Source organism: Corythoichthys intestinalis, chromosome 12, assembly GCF_030265065.1.
Source record: "Corythoichthys intestinalis isolate RoL2023-P3 chromosome 12, ASM3026506v1, whole genome shotgun sequence".
Taxonomy (NCBI): Eukaryota; Metazoa; Chordata; class Actinopteri; order Syngnathiformes; family Syngnathidae; genus Corythoichthys; species Corythoichthys intestinalis.
Window position 1 is genome coordinate 11,043,925 of NC_080406.1, and position 20,078 is coordinate 11,064,002.

At 37.9% G+C, this 20,078-nt stretch overlaps 1 protein-coding gene across 1 annotated transcript in view; it reads left to right on the forward strand.

The window, feature by feature from the left end:
• The window catches only part of LOC130926552 (signal transducer and activator of transcription 1-alpha/beta-like), a 52,525-nt gene that overhangs the window by 7,999 nt on the left and 24,448 nt on the right, over positions 1–20,078 (forward strand). The window contains exons 3-16 of the mRNA XM_057851489.1: positions 946–1,090; positions 2,381–2,467; positions 4,716–4,769; positions 5,973–6,027; positions 6,119–6,180; positions 9,241–9,392; positions 9,744–9,890; positions 11,577–11,675; positions 13,082–13,141; positions 13,226–13,255; positions 13,344–13,431; positions 13,506–13,547; positions 13,674–13,745; positions 15,624–15,722. Of these exons, the coding sequence (XP_057707472.1) occupies positions 946–1,090; positions 2,381–2,467; positions 4,716–4,769; positions 5,973–6,027; positions 6,119–6,180; positions 9,241–9,392; positions 9,744–9,890; positions 11,577–11,675; positions 13,082–13,141; positions 13,226–13,255; positions 13,344–13,431; positions 13,506–13,547; positions 13,674–13,745; positions 15,624–15,722 (1,192 nt within the window). The remainder of the gene's footprint in view (positions 1–945; positions 1,091–2,380; positions 2,468–4,715; positions 4,770–5,972; positions 6,028–6,118; positions 6,181–9,240; positions 9,393–9,743; positions 9,891–11,576; positions 11,676–13,081; positions 13,142–13,225; positions 13,256–13,343; positions 13,432–13,505; positions 13,548–13,673; positions 13,746–15,623; positions 15,723–20,078) is intronic.

A 20,078-nucleotide genomic window follows, 5' to 3' on the forward strand; every position in this document is an offset into this window, starting at 1 on the left:
ACTGTAAATTGCTCTCCACCGGGCGGTTTGCCGATCCACAAAGAAACTCGACAACCGGGTCGTCATGTCAAATAATCCAGGCTAGTTATGTGTGATTTTCCACTTCGAAGACTTTGAAACGTCCCTCGGTTCGGGTTAGCATGTCGGCTAGCTGTCACTCCTTCTGGTCTGTTTACATTCTCCGAAGCCGGGGAAGGGAAATTACATATGTCCGATTTAGGTGTCATAAAATATCGTTCGGGAGGTGTGACAGTAAAGGTGAAGTCGACTGTTTTGACCATTATGGAGTAATTTTTCCATGTCGTCTTGAATAAATGGATTTTTATTATTTTATATTCCATTTAGCACAAGATTGTTATTTGTCATGACCATGCCATTTATTTAGCAATTGGGGAAAATACTTGGGTAAAAAGAATATCCTGTAAAAATATTGAAGTAAAGAGACAGAAACAATGACATTTTGCCGCTCTCTTTGTCACGTTTTCCTCATTGTGAATAGTTCCCCCTCGACGGGCTGACTGGTCCTGCTCAAGCCATTTATATAGCTATTGGGGAAAAATACTTGGATAAAAAGAATATCCTGTAAAAATATTGGGAGTAGAGAGACTGAAACAATGACATTTTGCGGCTCTCTTCGTCGCGTTTTCCTCGTTCTGAACAATTCCCCCTCAATGAGCTGAATAGTAAAACCGATGAGCCCAGTCTACCGCTGACGTCATCCACCTGTTGGGGACGCTAAAGCCCTATAATGGTAGGCGTGGCTAACCGGCAGATTAAAAGACTAATTTCTCGTCATCTGCGCTTTGCTAAATTGTTGTATATAGTCGAATCGTCTCAAAATATGATTCTAATTCACATAATAATGCCATTTAAGACTTTTTTTCTGGTGTCATATGCTCTTTAAGGCACGTACAAGTTTAAAATGTGCTGTTGTGTCCTTCTCAGGTACTCGGCATCTCTCAACGAGCAAAAAGCAAGGACTTGTTTCAACTCTCTCCTGGTTTACTTGGCGGAAGAGTGGAGGGGCCACATTAGGGATAACAACATTTTGCAGGGACCTGATCTTATAGGAATCAAAGACTACATAATGGTGGGCCAGGCCGTTGGCATCTTTTGTGCTCCATATTGAAAAGTGGCCGCTGTACTTTTAGTACCGTATTTTTTGGACTATAAGTCCCAGTTTTTTTCATAGTTTGGCCAGGGGTGCAACTTATATAAACGAATTATATGTAAAAATATAAACAAATTATTATATAATTTAAACTTTTTAGCATGTTCTTTATGCTATCTGAATAACTCTTAATAGCTTTGGTATGTTAATACACCGGGCATGTTCTCAATTCGTTGTTTATGCGTCATGTAACATTAGCTTACAGTATATTTTTTCAGCCTTTTGTTCTCTATTCTATATGTATTGTATTTGTGTATTTATTTATATACTTATATACAGTGGTACCTCGACATACGATTGCTTCGACCCACAATCTTTTCGACATCCAGCGTAAAAATTGCCTCGCCATTTGTTTCTACATCTGACGACATGCTCGAAATACGACGATTTATGACAGCGCCGCAGTTTCTTTGTTTTCCCGCAAGACGGATTTTCTTGACAGAGAAATCAACATGGGTTCCAAGAATGTTAGTGCAGGTGGTGGAAAAAAAAGGAAAAGAGTGCGGCTTACCATTGAAATGAAGATGGAAATGATAGAAAAATATGAGCGCGGTGTTCGCGTCCGTGAACTGGCTCGACAGTGCGGCCGTAGAATATCTACGATCTCCATGGTCCTGCTCCGACCTATGTTCGCCAGTCTTTATAAGGTGACAATTATTATTGTGGTAACATCGCCAAAAAATTGCCAGCTTCGTCAGGTTTTTAATCATTTATTTCAGAACTTGTGCAACACAACATGCCTACTGTCCGCCGCAGCGGAACAAAGTGAAAGTAAAATGTCCTCTCTCACTCTGTCAAGTCAGCCACAACATTAGAACCCGATTCGTTTTATTATTATTACTATTATTTTATTATTATTCCGATTTTTATACATAATTTATTTGTTTTGCTCTGTGTAATTGCTATTTCCAATAGTACCAGCTGCATTTATTAAATATTTAGTGTAGGTTTTTGGTCTGTGGAACGAATTAATGGAATTATAATGTATTCTTATGAGAAAATCCTGCTCGACATACGACCATTTGGACTTATAAATAAGGTACTGGAACTAATTAACTTTGTATGTAGAGTTACCAATGTATGTTTTTTTCCTCTTCATTGTGCATTTTTTGGCTGGTGCAACTTATACTCGGGTGCCACTTATAGTCCGAAAAAACTATAATGTGTTTTCTATGAGCAAATAACCAATGACCAATTTATTTTATGCAGAATACTTTTGAGAACCAGCCAAAGAACCTAGCTGCTATCCTGTTTGAGTGCCTCGCAGAGGAGAAGAAAATTCTGCATTCAGCACAGGTGAAAGGAATTCTTATCTTCTCATTTACATTAAAATCATATGCAGTGAAGAAAATAAGTATTTGAACATCCTGCTATTTATTCAAATCCTCCCACTTATAGAAATCAATGAGGAGTCTGAAATTTTCATCGTAGGTGCGTGTCCACTGTGACAGAGATAATCTAAAAAGAAAAATACAGGAATTATGCATGGAGCAATTGCCCATGCGTAGGGTGGTAGCATTATGCTTTGGGTTTTTTTTTTCTGTGCATGGGACAGGACAAGTGCACTGTATTGAAGAGTGGATGACTGGGGCCCTGTATTGTGAGATTTTGGGGAACAACCTCATTCCTTCAGTCAGAGCATTGAAGATGGGTCGTGCCTGGGTTTTCCAAAATGACAATGACCCGAAGCACACTGTCAGGAAAACCAAGGAGTGGCTCCTTAAGAAACATAACAAGGTTCTAGCATGGATATTTTTTTTTTCTTCACGGTATAATGGCAACAAGCAGGCAACCCACTAGGGATGTACTGAAAGAAAAATTCTTGGCCAAAACCAAATATTGGAAACACTTGGAAACGCATGGCCAAAAATTACAAACGCATATAATTCATTATTTATTTTTTAATTTTATTATATCCTGATTAATGCCAGTTTGTCTACACCTGAGGCTCGAGAAATCTAATTTGAAAGGTGCCAATTTTGAAACTCCACAGAAGGGTGCGTTGTAGGTGTTTGTCAGATTTTGTACCCCATCAGGAATTGCAACTCACGGCAAGTTTGGGACACTCGAAAATTGGGTCTCACGCCTCTAATTGTTAAGCTGAATGAGATCTCGATGTACATTATTTACAGTGTATCACAAAAGTGAGTACACCCTTCGCATTTCTGCAGAAATTTAAGTATATCTTTTCATGGATAACACTGAGAAAATGACACTTTGACACAATGAAAAGTAGTCTGTGTGCAGCTTATATAATAGAGTTAATTTATTTTACCCTCAAAATAACTCAAAATATAGCAATTAATATCTAAGCCTCTACGACGTGCTGGGGTAGCTAACGAGTGACACGCTGGAAGTTCGGCAGCGGGCCCGGTGACGTCACGCACTGCGACGTAACAAGAATGGCGACCTATCACTTAAAAGAATTTCAACAAACTTTATTAAAATGAAAACATTAAGAGGGGTTTTTATATCAAAGTATTATAACTCATACTAACATTTTTAAGAATTACTTGTCTTAAAGATCAAGGATCCCACAAACAGTTTGGTGAAGACATGTCAACAAAGCACATGGATTACTGAAACCATGTCCTATGGTCTGATGAGACGGGCGAGCTTTCTTGTATACCGTCTTCAGAAGAGGGTTCCTCCTGGGGTGACAGCCATGCACACCAATTTGATGTAGAGTTCGGCGTATGGTCTGAGCACTAACAGGCTGACCCCCCACCTCTTCAATCCCTGCATCAATGCTGACAGCACTCCTGTAACGAGTCACATGACATTTTGGAGGGAAAATGACAGGCAGTACTCAATTTGGACATTTAGGGATGTACGTTTTTTTTTTTTTTTTTTTTTTTTTTTTTTAATTCTTTTTATTGTTTTCCGGTCACAAGTTATTTTGACATACAGTACGTAGTTTCTAATGGGTGTACTCACTTTTGTTGCCAGGGGTTTAGATATTAATGGCTATATTTTGAGTTATTTTGAGGGGAAAATAAATTAACTCTATTATATAAGCTGCAAATAGACTACTTTTCATTGTGTCAAAGTGTCATTTTGTTAGTGTTGTCAAATGAAAAGATACTTAAATATCTGTTGAAATGCGAGGGGTGTACTCACTTTTGTGATACACAGTATGTGGAACTGTTGTTCACAACAACAACAAAAAGCTATTCCTTTTTCGCTGAAACTACTAAAGTTCTTTACAAGGCTATAGGGCGGGGCGATATGGCCTTAAGTACTTATCACTGTAAATTGAGAAGATTTACCTCGATAACGATAAATTCGCACAAGCGGACTGTTATATAATTTGAAAATCTGAATCAATTTAATTTAACATATTTAACAATTGTACATGCAGTGTAAACACAAGTTTATAAAAATATCTTGTAAACAATAAGCATTCAAGTACGAACATTTATATGGGCTTTATAAAGTCTCTCTAGGGATTATTTGTGTCCAAGAAGTCTTACTTACACAATATGTTTCATGTGTTGACATTAAAACACACAAGTAAGAGCAATTTTTTTTTTTTTTTTGTCAGGGAACGAGGCCGATACCACTGGACATTCAAATTACCGAACTGAAGATGTTTCTGGTTTGTATTTGACCTCAACCTCTGAAAACATCACTACACTGTCACTAATAGGGGTGGGAACCTCTGGGTACCGCACGATACGATTTGCGATACAAGACTCGATAACGATGATCTCACGATAGGGCGATACAACAATTTTCAACACATCGGTCAGGAAATCATTCTATGATATCCTATAAAACAACTAATGAGCAGAAAAACAAGATATTTTCTAGGCTTGCAGCTATCAATTATTTTAGTAGTCGATTAATCTATGAACCAATTACTTCGAATAATCAAGTAATCGGATAATGAACATTTCAAGATTGCACTTTCAAAAGGTCATTAAATGCGAATACAAAAAAAAATTCCTGAATTTTTTTCAAACTATGGAAAATTGGACTTTCATTTAAAAAATAAATTAAAATACTTGCTCTTCGCCTCAAACAAAACAAAAACAAACGAGGATTTAAATAGAACAAGTGAACAATTGGCTAACTTGCATAGAAAAAGTCCGCTAGCTAAAATGCAGTATAATGCTAATGTTTTTTTGTTTTGTTTTTTTACAATGCTTACAAGACGTTCAAACACATGTTCCCACAAAAAACAGCTATATACTCAAATATACTTATAAACTAAGTTACGAATGCATAAAAAGGCATTAGTACAAAGAAAAACTTGCCTTATGTTGGTCGTAACAGGGATTCAGCTATGTTAAATGAGTTGTGTTATATTCACTGTTGCCACTAAAGAGAAGTACCGTAACCGCTACTTTTGTCCTTCATTTTGAATCCCGCGGCTTATAGTCCAAAATGTGAAATATGCTTTTTATCTTCTTTATCTTTAAAATCTTTTTCATAATAATATTACCTTATTTTACAGTTTAATGCCCATATTACACAATTTGTGTTTTTTTTTTTCTTTTTTTTTTAATCAAAATGGTATTTATTAAAAAAAATATATATATATATATACGTATTTAGTTTTGACCCTTATTCTCATGGAAGATTTTGGTAGCAACTTGGGTTCCTTTTTTTTTTTTTTTTTTTTTTTTTTTTTTGTTTGTTTTTTTTTTTTAATTTTTTTTACTTTTTTAAAACAATACATCGATTCTTAACAGGAGCACATCGAAAAACTTTTGGGATTCAAAGAAAGATATCTGACCATTTTAATATTTTGTCACACCCCTAGTCACTAATGTCCTCAAATTTAACTCTACTGCAGGAAGTCATCAACGGCATTATGAAAAGGCTGCATGAAAATTCCAATTCTAACCACGGTGTGTTTCATTTTATTTATCTTTTATGTATGCAGCATGCAAGTAGATTTTAGTGTGACTGTCATTTTTTTTTTTGTGTTTATGTCATTAGGGGAACAGCAGCATCCTCAGGATGTGGGGGAACATCCCAATTTTATTGTGCAAACAAAACAGGTAATGTGGATACGCCATCTTGACACTTACATAACCACTGTCATTGACCGGTCAGTGTATACTTATACAGTATATAAATGGAACTTTGTGTTTGTGTGTGTGTGGGTGTGTGCGTGTGTGTGCGTGTGCGTGTGTGTGCGTGTGTGTGTGTGTGTGTGTGTGTGTGTGTGTGTGCTCATTCCCTCTGGACTCTGAAATGAGCAGATTTTGACAAAATGGGACACAGTTGTACTTTGTTTCTGGTTTGATCTCTGTAGGCCTCCATTTAGTGGGAACAATTAATTCGAAACTCCAAAAATATGCATAGAAAATCCCTGATTGTGGAGGCGACTGCGGTGTCTTTTGGACAAAAAAACGCATCTCTTGCGATTGCAATGTCGCAGTTGGCTTTCAAACTTGATGGTTTCATGTACAAATCATCAGCAGATTAATGCTGTGATGATTTGTTGTGGATTTGAGTACTTCACAACAAGACGCTGCATTCCAAAAAATTTACAATTTTCAGGAATACTACTAAGGGATTCTTTTCCGCTGGATATTCATACTGTCGCGACTGTTATTTGTTAGGGGTGTGCCGTCTTAGGCACCCGTCGATTCGATTCGATTACGATTCAGGTTGCTACGATTTGATTATTGAGCGATGATCACGGTGTTGACGACGATCACGGTGAATGGAACAACACTTCTTTATTCAGTGTGCTTCTCATCATATATATCAGAGACATAACAGAGATTCCTTTTTATACTGTAATACCACGCCCACAGGAAGTGCACACTATGGCAACAGCAGAGTGACATAAATATGTCACATCTCCTTCCCCCTTACATAACATGTCCCAGAAATAAACACAAAAATACCACCGGTTTTCCCCTCATTACTTATTACTTATAAATCCAGTCTATCAGGCGGTCAACAAACGAAGTGTCTTTAGAAATAAGACTTCTTTTAACCAATATACAGTACTTTGTTTTCACAGATTTCTGTACTATTTCACATGTTTGTAGTGTTACCGCTGTACTTAATCCTGGTTTTAAACGTTCTGCATCTGGAGTAACTTATGTACACCACCAAACAACGCACAACTTGGCATGTTAGCGAAGTCGCTAATTAGCATCGCGCTCGGCGCTAACTAGTAACGTCTTAAAAACAACAACAATAAAGGCTAACCAGTTCAAGAGGGTTTGTATACTGACCTCTGATAAAGGGACACGGGACTTAGCAAAACATTAGGGACTTTTTCCAATTCACCCGACTTCGACCTACTGCTGGACAACTTAAAGACAAGGAGCAACAAACTATCTCTTCTCCTTTCGCTCTAAAAAATAACTTGCGCACAGAAGCGTGACCGCCGGGTCCCTGCCTGTCTCATACACAAATTTATTTTTCAGTCATTTGAAAAGGAGTAAATCTTTTGCTCAGTAACCGGCAGCATCCATCATAACGTTGTACGAGCATCCGTTAAAGGTGTCTGGGCGGAAGACGTGTCTAAAATTTTGTTCCGCTACGAGCGGCTGTCATAAAGTTATTAGGGCAAATCATCGTTTTTGAACATTTATGAATTGTAATCGAATCGTCATGTGTTGAATCGCGATGCATCTAATAATTGATTTTTTGGCACTCCCTTTTATTTATTGGGATGTCCCGATTGCATATTTTTGCGTCCGAGTCACCTGATTTTGAGAATCTGTCGATACCAAGTCCCGATCCGATACTGGAAAAAAAGTGTTGTTCAAAAAAACAAAAAGACAGTTTTCATTCTAAACATGTTGCTGTCCCACTGAACTATTTTTAAACAAGAATAATTTAGAAAAATGTCTTAATTAAATGCTTTATTGAGGGAGTCCGCCTAAATCCACTCACGCTGCTGAGAAAGCCTCACAACACACTACCGCTAATGTTTAACAAGCTCAACGAGCTCATAAATTCGGCGCCTTTCAAGTTAGCGCTCCCAAGCTTCTCTCGCAAGATCAGAGCTTTCAAAGCTGTCGCTCATCCTTAACTTTAACAAGCAGCTGCTTGGTAAGCAAGAAAAGCAGCAGGAGGGAGATTTAGATGCTGTGCGAGCACGATGCAGAGAAACAAATTTTTTTTTTATTAACATACTAATATTAGGGCTGTCAAAATTATCGCGTTAACAAGCGGTAATTAATTTTTTTAATTAATCCCGTTAAAATATTTGACGCAATTAACGCACAAATGCCCCGCTCAAACAGATTAAAATGACAGCACAGTGAAAAGTGTACTGGTTGTGTTTTTCGGAGTTTTGCCGCCCTTTGCTGGCGCTTGGGTGCGACTGATTTTATAGGTTTCAGCACCCATGAGCATTTTGTAAGTAATTATTGACATTAACAATGGCGGGCTACTAGTTTATTTTTTGATTGAAAATTTCACAAATTTTATTAAAACGAAAACATGAAGAGGGGTTTTAATATAAAATTTGTATAACTTGTACTAACATTTATCTTTTAAGAACTACAAGTCTTTCTGTCCATGGATCGCTCTAACAGAATGTTAATAATGGTAATGCCATATTGTTGATTTATTGTTATAATAAAGAAGTACAGTACTTATGTACCGCATGTTAAATGTATATATCCATCTTGTGTCTTATCTTTCCATTCCAACAATAATTTACAGAAAAATATGGCATATTTTATAGATGGTTTGAATTGCGATTAATTAATTTTTAAGCTGTAATTAACTTGATTAAAAATTGTAATCGTTTGACACCCCTAACTAATATATATATATTTTTTTTTATTAAAAACCCAAACCCAATTCAGATTCTCTGAAAAATGGCGTGATCGGCCTGATCGGATGACCACGTGATCGGATCGGGACGTCTCTAGTTATTTATGATGTATTACACACGCAGTGGTTCATGGGTAGTTATGCCAACCATGACTAAGGGTGGTGGTTGCCGTTGGTATGTTCTGGTGCTTTCTGTTCTGTAAACTGCTCTGTGTTTGAATCTGTCAAATGGCTGATACTAAATGAGTTCATCAATGCCCCAAGATAATTATAAATAAAGATGAAGTCTTTCTGCTGTTAATTTACAGAGTGTCCTCAAGCAAATCCACAGCGTTTTAGAGACTGCAAAGGACGTAGTGGAGAGGCTGACTTTGGTGGAGTTGCCCGAGTGGAAGCGAAGGCAACAGATGGCCTGCATTGGGAAACCTGTTGACACCAGCTTAGACCAACTGCAGAACTGGTAGGAAATAAAGGGGACTCGCGTTGAGTTTTGCTAGATAGTTTTTTGTGTTGACAATTGAAACTTGGTTGCTCAGTAGGGAGAAAAAAATTATGTGAATCCTTTGTAATATCGTACATTTTGGTATGAAGTAATCCGAGAATATGCTGTGATCTTCAACAAAATTACAAAAATAGACAAAAAGGGTGTGCTTGAACTAATACCACATTAAAAACACATTTCTATATTTTCATTGAAAACAAAATATATCACTTTACACTTAACATTGCACACATAACACCTTGCACAATCAAGCACTACCTACGTCATGGTGAATGATTCTACTTACAAAACTGCTTGTCTTTTTTTTAGGTTTACAAATGTGACTGAGGTGCTCCAACAAATCAAGCGGCATCTGTCAAAGCTGCTAAACCCTGAAGTGAACAATAACGGACCCGTTCACCCTGTTGCTGAATTGAATACCTTCACACAGTCTCTGCTCACTCATATTGTTTCCAAGTAAGACAAGGCAGCGCAGCGCAGCGCTTGCTGTATATTTGACATACAGTGGGGCAAATAAGTATTTAGTCAACCACAAATTGTGCAAGTTTTCCCACTTGAAAATATGAGAGAGGCCTGTAATTGTCAACATGGGTAAACCTCAACCATGAGAGACAGAATGTGGGAAAAAAAACAGAAAATCACATTGTTTGATTTTTAAAGAATTTATTTGCAAATCATGGTTGAAAATAAGTATTTGGTCGATACCAAAAGTTCATCTCACTACTTTGTTATGTACCCTTTGTTGGCAACAACGGAGGCCAAACATTTTCTGTAACTCTTTACAAGCTTTTCACACACTGTTGCTGGTATTTTGGCCCATTCCTCCATGCAGATCTCCTCTAGATCAGTGATGTTTTGGGGCTGTCGTTGGGCAACATGGACTTTCAACTCTCTCCACATATTTTCTATGGGGTTGAGATCTGGAGACGGGCTAGGCCACTCCAGGACCTTGAAATGCTTCTTACGAAGCCACTCCTTTGTTGCCCTGGCTGTGTGTTTGGGATCATTGTCATGCTGAAAGACCCAGCCACGTCTCATCTTCAATGCCCTTGCGGATGGAAGGAGATTTTCACTCCAAATCTCTCAATCCATGGCCCCATTCATTCTTTCCTTTACACAGATCAGTCGTCCTGGTCCCTTTGCAGAAAAACAGCCCCAAAGCATGATGTTTCCACCCCCATGCGTCACAGTGGGTATGGTGTTCTTCGGATGCACTTCAGTATTCTTTCTCCTCCAAACACGAGAACCTGTGTTTCTACCAAAAAGTTCTATTTTGGTCTCATCTGACCATAACACATTCTCCCAGTCCTCTTCTGGATCATCCAAATGCTCTCTAGCAAACCGCAGGCGGGCCTGGACGTGTACTGGCTTCAGCAGGGGGACACGTCTGGCAGTGCAGGATTTGAGTCAATAGCGGCGCATTGTGTTACTGATAGTAGCCTTTGTTACTGTGGTCCCAGCTCTCTGTAGGTCATTCACTAGGTCCCCCCCTGTGTGGTTCTGGGATTTTTGCTCACCGTTCTTGTTATCAGTTTGACGCCACGGGGTGAGATCTTGCTTGGAGCCCCAGATCGAGGGAGATTATCAGTGGTCTTGTGTGTCTAATAATTGCTCCCACAATTTATATCTTTACACCAAGCGTTTTACCTATTGCAGATTCAGTCTTCCCAGCCTGGTGCAGGTCTACAATTTTGTCTCTGGTGTCCTTGGACAGGTCTTTGGTCTTGGCCATAGTGGAGTTTGGAGTGTGACTGACTGAGGTTGTGGACAGATCTTTTATACCGATAATGAGTTAAAACAGGTGCCATTAATACAGGTGACGAGTGGAGCCTCGTTAGACCTCGTTAGAAGAAGTTAGATCTCTTTGACAGCCAGAAATCTTGCTTGTTTGTGACCAAATACTTATTTTCCACTCTTAAATTGGAAATAAATTCTTTAAAATCAAACAATGTGATTTTCTGTTTTTTTTCCACATTCTGTCTCTCATGGTTGAGATTTACCCATGTTGACGATTACAGGCCTCTCTAATCTTTTCAAGTAGGAGAACTTGCACAATTGGTAGTTGACTAAATACTTATTTGCCCCACTGTAGGTACATTTTTATGTTCAGTGTATCCCTCAAACAAATGTCTCTCATTTTAGTGCTTTAGTAGTGGAACAACAACCTGTCATGTCCAATATGCCAAGTATAGAGCAACCTTTGATAATTAAGACCAAGGGACGCTTCACTGTGAAACTGAGGTGAGAAAACTTGATGTTTGTAACCTGAAAACATTGAAGTAGCCTCTCCTAAAAGAAGGGTAGACTATTAAGTAGTGCTGCAACGATTAATCGATTAAATCGAGTAATTAAATGTGAAAAAAAGTTTCAAATTCAATTTTGCAGCTCCGATGATTCGTTTAATTAGAGTGGTGTTATTAATTTAAAAAATTACCACCCGTTAACGCGATAATTTTGACAGCCCTAATAAAAATACAAAAGAGAACAACATGCAGAATAAGTGTACAGTACGATAATGTTACATGATGCATGAACAACGAAATGCGAATATACTGTCCTCATCAGGACTCTGCGGCTCGGTCCTGGCTATACAGCGAGCTAAACTCCCAAATGACAATGCTGGACATCTATAATTTGCTAACTTTATTTTGGCCGTCGTTATGACACCCTCATTTGAAGAGTAAAACTATGAATAGAAATAATACAAATCAATTTCTTCCTTGATACCAAACAGGTTCGCAACAACGTAAATAAATGATAATTAGCTGCTATTACAGCAATGACACAAACGTTAGCATGCATTCGCTAGCATTAGCACATCGTTCAAACAACCACACAACTGGCTCTAAGTGTCCAATCGCAGGAGGAAAACACACAACGACAACAGAAAAGATGATACACACAGGTGTTGCCTCTGTAGAGATATTTTACAAGCATAAACAATGAACGTAGGTTCGCAGCCGTGTTTCTCTCTCTCTCTCTCTCTCTCGCCCACTCGTTCAGACGCTGCATAGCTGTCCGTCTTCTTCTGGCGTGTGAGCGCTCTTCTTCACGTAAACAAATGCGAGTGCGCCCCCACTTGGTCGTGAAAGTGCCACAAACTAAAAGAATGCTTTTCAATATAAAAAAAGTCAATAATACAATTGAGCACACATTGCCAAAGGCAGAATGCAAACGTGGCTATAGCAGAGTTATTCAAATAACTACAGCGTAAAGAACATGCTAACAAGTTTACCAAACCAACAGTGTCACTCCAAAACACCAAAATAACATGTGAAATGATATCATAATGTGTTAATAATTTCACACATAAGTCGCTCCTGAGTATAAGTCGCACCCCCAGCCAAACTATGAAAAAAAAACAAAAAAACAACTGCGACTTATAGTTAGAAAAATACCGTACTTAATTTAAGATATTGGTCACAATAGACCAGGGTTCGGCAACCCAAAATGTTGAATGAGCCATATCGGACCAAAAAAACAAAAAATAAGTATAAAGCTGCCAAAAAGTAATTATATGGGGGGGAAAAATCCCAAATGTTACAAATGATACCTTTTTAGAAAGAACAACCTGATATAATATTCGATCGAACGCAAATAAAATTTGCACATAAATAAAATGAATTCCATATTTTTGTTCTTCTAAGGTTCCTGGTCAATCTTCCAGAATTCCAATACCGTCTTAAGGTCAAACCCGTTTTTGACAAGTAAGTCAAACTCTTTTGGAGACTACAAAGAAACCAAATAAAATCTTACCTTCTCTTTTTTTTGTGTGTGTGTCTGACAATAAGGGATGTTGCTGAAAAAAATACACTGAAAGGGTAGGTAAATAATGGAAGGCAGTGTAGCTAACAATTAAATTGTTTTTGATTGATCCTCTGTATTATGTTTTTTCTCCCCATATCGCAGCTTCCGTCGCTTCAATTTCAAAGACGACTTGAGCAAGGTGGTGGATCTGAACACAGCGGGTGATGGTTTGGTGGCTGAATTTGACATGGTATGACATGGATGTTGATTTTTTTTTTTTTTTTTGTTCGTGGAAATGATCAGTGACTCTTTGGTTTCCAACAGATTATTCAGGAAAGCCAAAAGAGAGCTCTGGGATCAAATGAGGTAAGGCAACACACGGCATTCATTGATCATTTAGGAAGCTGTTACACTCTTTCTGCTTTACATTTGAAAGGTTATCGGTTCAAATCTCTCTGCGTGTTCTTATCGTGCATATTTTGTCCTTGTCAGAGTTGTTTGAGTGTCCCAGAAGAACTCCACGTCATAAAATTTGTGACGGAATATCAGCGTGTACAAATCGAGGTGAGTTGAGAAAAAGGAGCCAACAGGTCGCTACCGAAATCTTCCGCCACAATACGGTCGTATCTGTGTTAGCTTATTGGCTGCCATTAACAGTGCTAGGTGTCCAATTCATGAATGGATTGGATATCTACTTCCATCAATGGCACTGAAATCAGAGCATTCAATGCTGAATAAACCAAAAATAACTGGAACTAACCCATAAGTGCCACAAAATTCACAGAAAGTGACCCCTAAGTGTCCCAGGAAATGACCTGAAATAAGTCAAAATTAACTTATTGGCTGCCATGGATCGGACGTCTACTAGTAATGAAGTCATTCCTATTCATTCATTATTTTTTTTAATAAGTTGATTAAAAAATGTAGGTACAGTGGTATGAAAAGGTATTTGGAATTTCTCACATCTCGACTTAAAATCACCATCATATGTAATCTTATCTTTGTCAAAATCACACAGATGAAAAAAGTGTCTGCTTGAACTAAAAACCACCCAAACATTTATAGGTTTTCATATTTTAATGAGGATAGTAAGCAAACAATGAAAGAAGGGGGGAAATAAATAAGTGAACCATCACATTTATTATTTTGTGGCCCCTCAGTCTGGCACATCGATCAGACTAATATTGGCCCATTCTTCTCTAAAAAAAAAAAAAAAAAAAAAAAAAACTGCTGTAGTTCAGTTAGATTCCTCTAATGTATGGCATGAATCACTGTCTTCAAGTGTTGCCACAGCATGGACTTTGATTTGGCCACTCCAGAACGTTTGTTTTGTTCTTCTGAAACCATTCTGAAGTTGATTTAGTTCTGTGTTTCGGATCATTGTCTTGTTGCAGCATCCCTCCTCTTTTTAGCTTCAACTGTCTGACAGATGGCCTCAGGTTTTCCTGCAAAATATCCTGACAAACCTTTGAATTCAATCTTCCATTAATGACTGCAATTGTCCAGGCCCTGAGGTAGCAAAACAGCCCCAAATCATGATGCTCCCTCCACCATGCTTCACGGTGGGGATGAGGGGTTTATGTTGGCGAGCTGTTCCATTTTTCCTCCAAACATGATGTTGTGTGTTACTCCCAAACAATTCCACTTTGGTTTCATCAGTCCAAAAAATATTTTGCTAAAACTTCTGTGGAGTGACCAAGTGCCTTTTTGCGAACATTAAACAAGCAACAATGTTGTTGTTTTTCTCACAGCAGCTCTGTGGAGTCCTCCCATGAACACCATTTTTGGCCATAGTTTTACATATAGTTGATGTGTGCACTTAGATATTGGACTGTGCCAGTGATTTCTGTAAGTCTTTAGCAGACACTCTAGGGTTCTTTTTTACCTCTCTGAGTGTTTTGCGCTCAACTCTTGGCGTCATCTTTGGTGGACGGCCACTCCTTGGGAGAGAAGCAACCGTGCCAAACTCTCTCCATTTGTAGACAACGTCTATGACTGTCGATTGATGAACATCCAGACTTATAGAGATTGTTTTGTATCCTTTCCCAGCTTTATACTAATCAACAATCCTCTATCGCAGGTTTTCAGACAGCTCTTTTGACCGAGCCATGACACCCCCCCCCCCCCCCCCTTCTGTCATTGTTTGCATGCTATCCTCATTAAAATATGGAAACCTATAAATGTTTGGGTGGTTTTAGTTACAGCAGACTGTTTTTTCATCCGTGTGATTTTGACAAAGATCAGCTCACATTTGATGATTTTGTGCAGAAATGTGAGAAATTACAAAAGGCTAAGATACTTTTTCATACCACTGCATGACGTGGCTATCGCTGTCGTGATATAAAATAGCCCATATCGTGATAGAAGATTTTTCCCATATCACACACCACTAGATGAATATTGTTAGCTGCAAATTTTCATGGATTTCCTTTTACGTCGCAGGCCAGTTCTCTACCGGTGGTCGTCATATCTGGTGACTCTCAGTTTGCCAGTGCCTGGGCGTCCGTCTTGTGGTATAACTACTCCAACAGTGGACCAATGGTAACGAGATTGTTTTATTTTCTAGGGTTCGTCAATGAAACTATAACTTTGTGAGAGGAAAAATTGAGGGAGTCTGTATAAAATGGCTTGTTAGTCCTTAAAAAAATGCAAACATCGTAATTTGTGAGTCTGCTAACTTGTGTTGAAGATTTTCGACTGAATTACTGTCAATTCCACACCTGACTGACTTGACCACCTTTAAGTACAGCCAAACAATTCCAAAGTGGTGTTCCCAAAGTCGGGTCTAAAACCAAAAAAGGATTCAACTTCAAAAATCGTGTTGTTACAATTACAGACAATAAATAAAATGCACTTCCCCATTGCGCTTGATAATAGGCTATTTCACTTCCATTTACAGTTATAGACATCCATTTAATCTAGGAAAGCTGGCGTTGAGTTAGGGCTGGGCGATGTGGCCTAAAGTACGTATTAGACATGTGCCGGTTACCGGTTTCACGGTCTACCGTGGTGTGAAAACGTCGCAGTTTCAAAACCACTAAAATTTTCCGTCATACCTTCGTACGGCATTCGCTATTTTTCATGTGCCAAAATGCAGCCGAAGTGACTTGGTGCGGCAGCGCTCTCCCTTCCCCTGTTTGTTGCCGTGAGTGTCAGTGACGCTATTCTGCTAAACAGCCAGCAAACCCAAAAACAAACCCTCCAAACACAAGCCGTACTTTTCTTCAATTTATTGAGCTCTCAAATGGTGGTGAAATATACAAATTAATATATTTAAAACGTTGTACAATTGTATTTTTCAATGTGTGAGTAGGTTCAACAGGATAGCAGTAGCACCATGAAAAAGTTCGCCAAAAACAAAACACACATTTTCCTTTCAAATTCAATATACAAACTAACTAAAACTTACAAAGACTAATGTCCTCACTTTTTTGGGGGGGATGAAACCTTTCCTCAACAATATTTACATTTTAACTAACTTATAAAATTAATTTATACATTTTTAACTAACTTATTAACTTATGAATTATTTGTTCTTTTTAACACAAAGGCATGACATCATGTAGACTAGAGTTGACACAGTGGCTGAAAATGACGAAACTTCACTTGAGCTTCCCCCCCTCAAAAAAAGTCATACAGTATATATTTTTAATTTTATTTAGAAGTGTTTTTACTTTTTTATAGCAATTATTTTGTTCTTGCTCTAATATTGAGCAACTTGAGCTCTGGCTGTGGGTATAGTCTAGGTTCTATTTATTTTAATTTTGTATAAAATGTTTTTTATTTTTGTTAATTTATTTATTTTCACATTATATTCATGTTCCAATTTGCAAATATGTTCTGGAAAAAAAACCTGTTCAATGGAAAAAATTTTTTTTGTTTTGTTTTTTTTTTTTAAACCCATACATCTCAAAATTTTGGAGCTATAATTGCAATACCGTGATACCGTGAAACCGCGGTATTTTTGCTCACTGTTATCGTACCGTCAAAATCTCATACCGGCAGATGCCTAGTACGTATCATGGTAAATTGAGCAGATTTTCCTCGATAACGATAAATGACGATAAATTCGCCCAAGCGGACTGTTATGTAATTAAAAAAATCTGAATTAATGGCGTGAAATACAAATTAACTGTTTCTCGTTGATGTATTTACCAGGTTTCATTTTACCATATTTAAACAATTGTACATGCAGTCTAAACATTAAGTATATAAAAATTTCTTGTGAACCATAAGAATGCAAGTATGAACATTTATAAGGCAAGGCAAAGCAAGGCAAATTTATTTATATAGCACAATTCAACACAAGGCAATTCAAAGTGCTTTACATCACATGAAGACCATAAAAATCACATTTAAATCAACACAACGTAAAAACCAAGACAAAAGATCGCATTTAATCACAGAATAAAAATAAATAAATAAAAATAAAACAAAAATAAAAATAAAGCAAAAACTACTACTAATAATAATCATTGAAATCAGCAATGGAGATAAGCACAACAGCAATAGAAGGCAGGTAGATTGAAATATATAGACAGTTATGGATATGCAGTGCTAAACAAAAGCGTTTTTAGCCCTGATTTAAAGGAGCTAACAGTTTGAGCATACTTCAGACGTTCGGGTAACTTGTTCCAGAGGTGAGGAGCATAATAACTAAATGCTGCCTCACCCTGCTTGGTTCTTGTTCTTGGAACATGCAGAAGACCGGTTCCAGACGACCTTAGGTGTCTAGATGTCTCATAGGAATCTAACAAGTCAAGCATGTATTTTGGTCCAAGGCCATTAAGTGTTTTGTAGACGAGCAGTAGTATTTTATAGTCTATCCTTTGACTCACTGGAAGCCAGTGTAGCGATTTGAAAACCGGTGTAATGTGGTCCAGCTTCCTTGTATTTGTGAGGACTCTGGCTGCAGCATTCTGTACTAGCTGCAGCTTCCTGACTGATTTTTTATCAAGACCTGTAAATATACCGTTGCAGTAGTCCAATCTGCTGAAAATGAATGCATGCATAAGTTTTTCCATGTCTTGTTGAGTCAGAAGCCCCTTAATTCTGGTTATATTTTTTAGGTGGTAATAAGCGGATTTAGTGACGGACTTTAGATGGCTATCAAATTTTAGGTCTGAGTCAATAATTACGCCAAGGTTTCTGACTTGATTTGTAGCTGTAAGTGACATTGTGCTAAGTTGGCTGCTTATCTTTGACCTTTCCTTTTTTGGCCCAAAAATGATCACCTCTGTCTTCTCCACATTTAACTGGACAAAATTCTGGCACATCCATTCATTGATTTGATGAATACATTTACTCAGGGAGACTAAGGGACTATAATCATGTCGGGACACAGAAATGTACAGTTGTGTGTCATCTGCATAGGCGTGATAGGAGATGTCATACTGTTCCATTATCTGAGCTAACGGAAGCATATAGATGTTAAATAAGAGTGGTCCAAGAATTGACCCTTGAGGGACTCCACACGTGAATTTGGTTCGTTCTGACTGATAGTTTCCAATTGACACAAAGAAATCCCTATCATGTAAATAGGATGTGAACCACTGGAGAATAGTGTCAGTAAGCCCTACCCACTGTTCCAATCTGCTGAGTAGTATGTTGTGATCAACCGTGTCAAATGCGGCGCTGAGATCCAATAGTAGCAGAACAGATGATTTCTGCATCGGTATTCCGACGAATATCATTTAGGACTTTGATAAGCACGGTCTCGGTGCTGTGTTGTGGCCGAAATCCAGACTGAAATGAGTTAAAAATATTGTTTTGCATCATAAAACTCTGGATCTGTTCAAACCCTTTCGATAATTTTCCCCAGGAATGTCAGATTTGATATTGGCCTGTAATTACTAATGGTTGAGGCATCCAGATTAGTTTTTTTTAGGAGAGGTTTTATTACTGCAGTTTTTAAAGTCTGAGGAAACTCTCCTGTTTGGATGGAAGTATTTATAATCTGAAGTATGTCTGGGGCTATGCAATGAAAAACAGTTTATAACAGCTTGTATGACTTGAACAATGTGCAACATTGTAAAAGTCAATCCGACAACTGTGCAAACATGTCATTGTCACACAAATGACTTACAATTTGAACAAAACACTTCAAACAGACAACTTATTGTTAATGGCTGCTGTGACATAATTACCCAACACAAGTGTTTACTTCAAGGTTTCAGGTTTTTTCCCCCAGAGCATTTTTTAATACATGCACAAACCTGAAGGCTCTGGAGAAGATCTGCATGGGGGAGTGGGCCAAAATCCCTGCTGCAGTGTGTGCAAACCTTGTCAAGGACTACAGGAAACGTTTGGTATCTGTAATAGCAAACAAAGGTTTCTGTACCAAATATTAAGTTCGATTTTTGTGATGTATCAAATACTTATTTCATGCAATTAAATGCAAATTTATTATTTAAAAATCATACAACGTGATTTTCTGTTTTTTTTTTTTTTTTTTTATTCGATTCCGTCCCTCACAGTTGAAGAGAACTTATGATACAAATTACAGACCTCTACATGCTTTGCAAGTGGGAAAACCAGCAAAATCGGCAGTGTATCAAATACTTGTTCTCCCCACTATATATTGCTCTTTTGCCAATGAAACTTTTAAGATTTTATCATGGTAGTGATGACATGGAATTAAGCAAGCACATACAGAAAATGGCTGTGGCCATTAAACAGTCATATTATAGGCTTCACTGTTGCATTATAATTAGGGCTGTCAAAATTATCGCGTTAACGTGCGGTAATTATTTTTTAAAATCTATCGCGTTAAAATATTTGACACATTTAACGCACATGCCCCGCTCAAACAGATTAAAATGACAGCAAAGTGTCATGTCCACTTGTTACTTGTGTTTTTTGGTGTTTTGTCGCCCTCTGCTGGCGCTTGGGTGCGAC